General features: G+C 42.3%; 1 protein-coding gene and 1 long non-coding RNA gene across 2 annotated transcripts; both read right to left on the bottom strand.

Moving 5' to 3' along the window:
• Window positions 1–1,984: 1,984 nt before the first annotated feature.
• On the bottom strand, window positions 1,985–2,867 carry LOC142956164 (uncharacterized). The gene is made up of 4 exons (XR_012955995.1): window positions 2,747–2,867; window positions 2,411–2,509; window positions 2,263–2,303; window positions 1,985–2,158 (listed from the first exon to the last, which is right to left on the bottom strand). It is a non-coding gene; the product is annotated as an uncharacterized LOC142956164 (long non-coding RNA).
• Window positions 2,868–5,379: 2,512 nt separating this feature from the next.
• LOC142956561 (uncharacterized) lies at window positions 5,380–6,829 on the bottom strand. Its single transcript, XM_076098207.1, has 2 exons — window positions 6,545–6,829; window positions 5,380–6,096 (listed from the first exon to the last, which is right to left on the bottom strand). The coding sequence occupies exons 1-2, from the start codon at window positions 6,777–6,779 to the stop codon at window positions 5,453–5,455; spliced, it is 879 nt and encodes a 292-aa protein (XP_075954322.1). The 5' UTR covers window positions 6,780–6,829; the 3' UTR covers window positions 5,380–5,452.
• Window positions 6,830–6,837: the final 8 nt, after the last annotated feature.

The following is a 6,837-nucleotide window of genomic DNA, read 5'->3' as shown; positions in this document are numbered from 1 at the left end:
CAGAACTCTGATAATGTTAGATGTGACAGTCAAACATTTGTATGATCCGGTCAAAGACTCAAACTGCTAAAAAGACCACAGTCATTAACCTTTACACTAAAAACACTGTGTCGAAAATGACTGCTTAATAATTAAGTGCACGATAAAATATGCATTAATGCGATAAAAAAATAAATACTGTGTAAGATCCCAGCTAACTGATGAACACCTCAGATCTGTTCTGAGAATTGCCACAACCAAACTGACACATAACGTTGACGCACTGGTTAAAAAGGGTGACCAACAACACTGTTCCCGCTGAAATTAAATTGTAATTTATATTAGTTCACACAAACACTCCATTCATCTGCTACCGGCCCGGCCCGTCTGTCAAATTTTAAAACTCAATGTGGCCCCCGAGCCAAAAAGTTTGCCCACCCCTGCTCTATAGAGTCAGGGCCTCCTGGCATGTTAGTGAAACATTAAATGAATGTCTGTAACAGTGAGCTTTCTTTCATAGTGTCTGTTATATAGGAACAAGGTTAAGGGGTAAGGAGGTTGGCATCGGTGGATCTGAGATTGCGGTTGGGAGCGAGTCGATGCAGGAGGTCCGAAAGGTATGAAGGGGCGAGGTTAAGAAGGGCTTTGTATGTGATGAGAAGAATCTTGAACTGGATTCTTTGCTGTTTGGGGAGCCAGTGGAGGTTGTGAAGGACTGGGGTCATGTGATCTCTGGTGCGGGAGTGGGAGAGCAGACAGGCAGGGACCATGATCACTAGACAGAATAATACAAACTACTTAAACGTAACATGCCCTGTGACTTCTCTCCACTTGGTTCTCCATGCATAAATATTTATGTGGCCAACTAGGAACCAAAAGAATTTCGTAGTGAAAAGCAGAATCAGTGTTTATGTTTTCTGTTACTGGGTGGAGCAGCTCGACAGCTGAGGCAACACAAAACAGGAGAAGGAAGTATTTATCTCAAAAAAAGAAAAAGAAACAAGCCTCTACGGCCAAATCTTGATGGATTAAAGCTGAAAGGTAATCTTCCACATTCCTCGTGGTTTTAGCCGTGGCGAGGTTATTAAAACTAAGTATGTGAGTGTAAAGTGAAATACAGTAAAGACACCAGGTTCATGCTTTCTGTAGCAAGAAATCCTTTAATACAGAGTGACATTGTAGGAGCCATTAGTTATGTCTGTGTATTATATATTTGAATTAGGAGTCTATATCAGGTTGACCACGGGCAGCAGTGTGGAGTATTGTGGCAGGTAATTAATATATGGGGCGCAGGTGCAACTGACAGGTAATGAGGCATGGGTGACGGGGAGATCGCACGGTTTTTACCGCAAGCCAGACACACCAGAGGGAGACCAGGAAGATAAGTGCTATCCTATTGTATATCATCTGTGAACACTAATTAAACGGGAACCTCACCCAAAAGTGTGAAACGCCTGGAATCTCTTTGTTGTATCGAGTAAGGAACAGGATCTTGTCCCGCACCCAGCCGAGTGGCTAGTTGCTGCAATCAGTCACTACAGACATATCTAACTGCCATCAGTTAGTTTGATGTGGACAAAGAGGGCGTATGCAGATACAAATAGTCAATCCACATGCATATGTTTAAGCACAAGTCTGATTTAATTATCACACTGACTCACATTATCTGCTTCTTTCCCCTAACCACATATAAGAAAACTACAAATCTTAAGCAATGTGATGTTAGTTTCATTCTCCAATAATTCTGTTCTGTTTCTTTAATTGTTAACAAGCTACAATAGCCTCCAACATGATTTAAGGTAGCCATGGCTGGATTTAACTTTTTATTTTGAATACAAAACACTTGTTTTTATTTACTGAACTGCAGCCAAAGTACAAAATAACAATTTTAAATCACTGTAGGGAACTTATGATAAAAAAATAGCAACGTAGCAGAAAACGCTTGTAAGCTTTCATATGAAAACCAGTTGAACATTTTAATAAACGTTATATTTCATGGCTTGTTGGCATTTTTTTTGAGCACAGGAGTAAAGGAGTATTGTTCATGTAATGATTGATTATTGTCATCAAGATAGTAAATAGTAAAGCAACAGAGAGCAGCTTTCTTGAAGAGAAGATGCAGGTTTTTCGTGTCTGTCTTCAGTTCTGATGTAAGACTTGCTGGAGGTTCTTCTTCTCACTGATGCAGAAAAAAACGATAAAAGTCAGTAAGATGTAAAGCAGGAAAAACATCTCAATTTTGGTTTCTGTTTAAATCTGTTTAAGTCAGTTCTGTTTACGCACATTTACATAAATTCTTCCAAATCCGGGCTTGATGTAGGAAACTGTAAAAAGAGAGAGAAAAAAAAAGTCTCTAAAACAGTTCAGTTCAGGAATTTAATTTATCGTAAATGAAAAAGGAAAAAAACTCAAAAATCAAGGATGTTTTTACCACTCCAATGAGTGAACATCCACCGGGCCTCAACCAGCAGCTGGGGAGTTGTCGTTTCACCTTTTGTCCACCCCTTCCTCTGACGGGCTCACTTACTTCCTTCACATACAACAAAATCATTTTGAGTTGTCAGCTCTAATGAGTACTTGTGTTCAAAGTCACTGGTATTGATTTGTGCCGTGACTCAAAACTGCCAATACAAACTGAACAAAATCGTGTTTGACATCTCTCTCTCTCTCTCTCTCAGCCACATGTTTGACATTTAGACTGAGACGGTTCTGAGAGAAAACACAATTAGAATCAAAGCTTTTCCAGCTCCTGCATAGGTCTTCTTACCAGAATAGGAGGCTGCAGTCGCTGATCATCTCTCACCAGAGCGGCTGCATCAGTGGAAGTGAAGGCTGTGATGAGCAGGAAAACCTGCAGAGAGAACAGGACCAGCAGCACACTTTTGTCCATGGCTGATGATATGAAGAGTTGGAAACACACAGGTCTTTATATACTCACTGCTGCTGATCACTTCCACATTTCTGTTCCTTCTGCTGTAATCCCTCTTTTGACTTCCTTTCCCATTTCAGTCATCAAACCGTGTGCCAATTTATTAGATAACATTTTGTTATTGATCCCCGGTGGGAAAATGTTCCATATCACATCCTGAATATGATTAAAACCGACATGCGTCATAACAGGAACAAGTAAAGGTACTATTTGATGATGTGTTGATGACGACTCGGGTTACAAAGCGTCTGGAGAAGGGAAGATAAGTTTGGGAATGTTGAACAATTTCCAGGAAAATATTGAAATCCTCTCTACAAAATCAGTTATGAGTTTTACAAAGTGTGTGCTGAGTAGCCGTCGACACAGAGAGGAGTACAACCTCCTCTGTTCTGATTTCCTGATTAGAAAGTAGGAAGGTGCAGCATTTACCAACCCAGCTGACCACTGCTAGCACGAATAGTGAGCCTTCCTTAAATATTTTAACATTTAAATTACACTACATGTAGAATGCTCTCAATAATGAATTCTCAATTCCAAACACTTGAAGGCTGACTGACTCCATCTTGTGGACACATTATGCAGCATTACTTATTCTGTTGATTGAGACTACAGCTGATAACATATACTACACGTTTGCGGAAAATGATTCAATCTACAATTCTTCTGTCCTGTTTTTTTTTTTACTTCACTGATAACTGAATTAGAAAAAGAGCAGAAATAAATATCTCTCTCTACTGTATTTCCCCGCTGCATCAGCATTTTAAATGATCAAAATAAAACATTGCTATTGCTGTTGTTTACCTTCTTGTCTTGTTTTAACCCCTTACACACAATTGCCTGGACAGACTATCTACAATCAACCAGTCCAATTAAACCTTAACATTGACTTTGTTTATTTGACTGATATCTCTGGTTATTTTCCTCTGCAGGCTGGGATGGTAGGAGAAGTACTCGGATCATTCACTTGAGTGGGTGGAGGGGGAGACAGAGTCCGGGGCCGGCTGCTTTGCGGGGGTTCTGTCTTTTAAAAAGCCTGTTGACGTCTCTCTCCAGAATAGAGAGAGTCGTCACTGGGATGAGGGTGGGGGGTACTGGGATGGGTGGTACAGAGTACAGAGGCATGGGCCCCTGCTGAGCTGGGGGAGGGGGACCTGGTGGTCTGGGGCTGGTTGATGGAGCAACGGGGGATGGGGTCTGGACTGTCCCATTGTCTTTCAACGCGACAGTAGAAGTCGTTCAGCTCGTCTGCCAGGCGTAGGTCGTTCATGGAGTGGGGGGCTTTAGGCTTGTAGTTGGTGATCTGTCTGAGGCCATGTCCACACTACGCCGTTTCCATTTGAAAACGCATATGTTTTGCTAAGTTTACACTGAGCGTCCACACTATCCCGGAAGAAAACAAACAGCCAGGGCTACCAGTGATTCATTTCAACCTTAGCGAAATACTACGTCCGCATGTGGAGGGAGCAACAACCACGATGAGGGCGCCCGTGGATGTACTTACAAAGGTAGCGTGCACGCTGTATTACCTGAGTGACGAGGGCAGACTCCGGAAAACCGCTAATGCATTTGGACTGTCTCGACAAGTTGTTTCAGTCATCATCCGACAAGTCTGTAGGGCCATCACCGTCTTCCTGGGTCCCAAGTACATCCGTGCTAAATCGACAGACTACATCAACAGAAAGGGGAAACATTCTTTGAATGTACAGGCTGTGTGACTACAAATACTGTTTCATGGACGTTGTTGTGAAATGGCCGGGAAGTGTGCACGACGCACGTATATTTGCCAACTCGAAATTTAGTTGTGACCTAAAAGTTGGAGCAATTCCCCCATGCCCCCAAAGAATTGATAGAGGGCGAAGATGCTGTCCCTGTTTTTCTGCTGGGTGATCCAGCTTATCCCCTGATGCCGTATCTCATGAAGGAATACCCCAATGGCGGAGTTACACCACAGGAGCAGTATTATGGGCTATCACTTTGCAAGGCACGCATGAATATCTGATGGATGCTGGCTGACCTCACTCCGGTGATGAAGAAAGTGCATTCAGTCTTATTTTATTGTTTACTTTATCTAAACGTACGAGGAAAAAACACACCATCTGCATGTTTGTAGATGTTTGATTTATAACTGTTCATTTTTTTAAAAGTATTTTTGTGTGTGAGATAATAACCGTGTAGCATTGGAGTAGAAGTTAAAAGGATTACTTTGCTAGACAGTAGCATATTCATTATTTGAAACATTACTCAACAAATGGGATTTTTTTTAGCATTCATAATGTGTTATAGATGTGTTTTGCCCATTTATCAGAAGATGACAAACCTTTTGCAAAGTAGGCTGTGAATTCTACAGGTTGTAGATGTTATAACCGTGTAGCATTGGAGTATCTTAGTTGGTGGTTATTGTGTGTAAATGATAACATAAAAAAAACTAAATTCATCTCTGCTTCAGTGAATGTGTTGGGAAGAGTCAGATCTCAGGTTTGGTATCAAGGACCTTTTATTACAGTAGAATAAAATATACAATAGAAAATAAACACTCTAGAAAACTTAACCAGTAACATAATAAACTTCACTAGGCTTTTGTCCATGTGCCTGGTTGTGCGATGAGTGTGGCGTCGTAGGCCGGTTCCGAGATCCCATGATGTGCTGCATCAGCACCTCAATGTTGGTGTTGAGGCGGTCCATGGAGGATGACCACCGGCCCATTGTCTCCACAAGCTTGGCGTCTGTGGCTTGTAGACACTGAAGGAGCTGCCTCTTAATTTCAAGATCTTCCCGTGCCACTGAGTCCATGGAGAGTTTCCTCTTTAGCCTTTCCCTCCTGTGGCCACCTAGGGACGCATCCAGTCTCTGGTGGCGAATTGCCACCGTCGCCGCAGAGGTCGCATCCTTTGTCCCTCTGTCCCCACCTGACACGGAAGATGACCCACAGTGAGAGGTGCTGCCGTTGGCTCCCAGGACCTCCACTGCCATGTCTTCTGTCTTGATGTCTTCTGTCTTGATGTCTTCTGTATTGATGTCTTCTGTATTGATCCCTTCCCTAATGGCACTGGTAGCTGGAGAGACTCCCCAAATCGACTCGCAGAGCTCAAAATACAGCAAAAGGACTCGTCCGTGGCCCCTTTTTTTGCCGGATTCCACCGCTTGTCTGTAGCGGACTCGTATGGCCTTAATCTTTGTCGTTAATTTAACTGTGAACACAAAACAGAAAGACCTTGTTTTTATATCTGTTGTGTAAGGCATCAAATGTGAAGTAGGAGTATCAAGTATCACAAAATAGATATACACATACAAAATACTGAAATAAGAGTACCTCGATATTGTAATTAAGTACAGTACTTGATTAAATGTAGTTTACTCTGCTTTGGCTACTTAACACCAAAGATATACTGGAATGAAGCATTGCTAAGTTGTGGGTGGTTATCTGGATCATTCCAGTTTCATCTTCGCTCTACACACCACACTACCCCCCCCCAGGAACAAAGGTTGTTTGTGCAAAATAAAAAAAAGATACACATTAAGAAGGTAAAAGACACGAAACAGAACCCCAAAAAAACAGTCATGCTTTCATTTAAAAACAGGCACATGCGTTATTACTTTAAAACTTCAAGCCAAAACTTTTTAGCTGGGGCTCCATACCTTTGGTAAGTTCGTCTTTGTTGTGTGGGTAGTCTTTTCCCATGTGCATGGCGTCCGCCGGCGTGGGATAATGCTCAATGAAATGGTCCAATATGTCGCCGTACTTGTTTTGTAACGACTCCCAGTCCGTATTTTGCGCCGCTTTGACCATCTTATACTCATGTGTGACTTTCAGTAGCAGTTCGACCTCGTCGTCGGTCCAAGCAAAAAAGTCTCTGGTCCCTCGTTTGGCCATTGTCGCTCTTCCACGAATGTTCTGCAACTAAACCAACTGCAGCGTGTAGATCATCTTC

The sequence above is a fragment of the Anarhichas minor genome, unplaced genomic scaffold, assembly GCF_050575085.1.
Source record: "Anarhichas minor isolate MPS153535 unplaced genomic scaffold, ASM5057508v1 ptg000024l, whole genome shotgun sequence".
In the NCBI taxonomy this organism is placed as follows: Eukaryota; Metazoa; Chordata; class Actinopteri; order Perciformes; family Anarhichadidae; genus Anarhichas; species Anarhichas minor.
Note: the sequence above shows the minus strand (reverse complement) of the source record. Positions and strands in the feature narration are given on the sequence as shown.

What these genes read in the sequence shown, in the direction of transcription:
- LOC142956561 (XM_076098207.1), bottom strand. Translation starts at nt 6,779, where the DNA reads ATGGCCAAACGAGGGACCAGAGACTTTTTTGCTTGGACCGACGACGAG. An exon ending in CAAAGACGAACTTACCAAAG is followed by an intron (nt 6,097 to 6,544) that starts GTATGGAGCCCC and finishes TTGTGTTCACAG; the next exon opens with TTAAATTAACGACAAAGATT.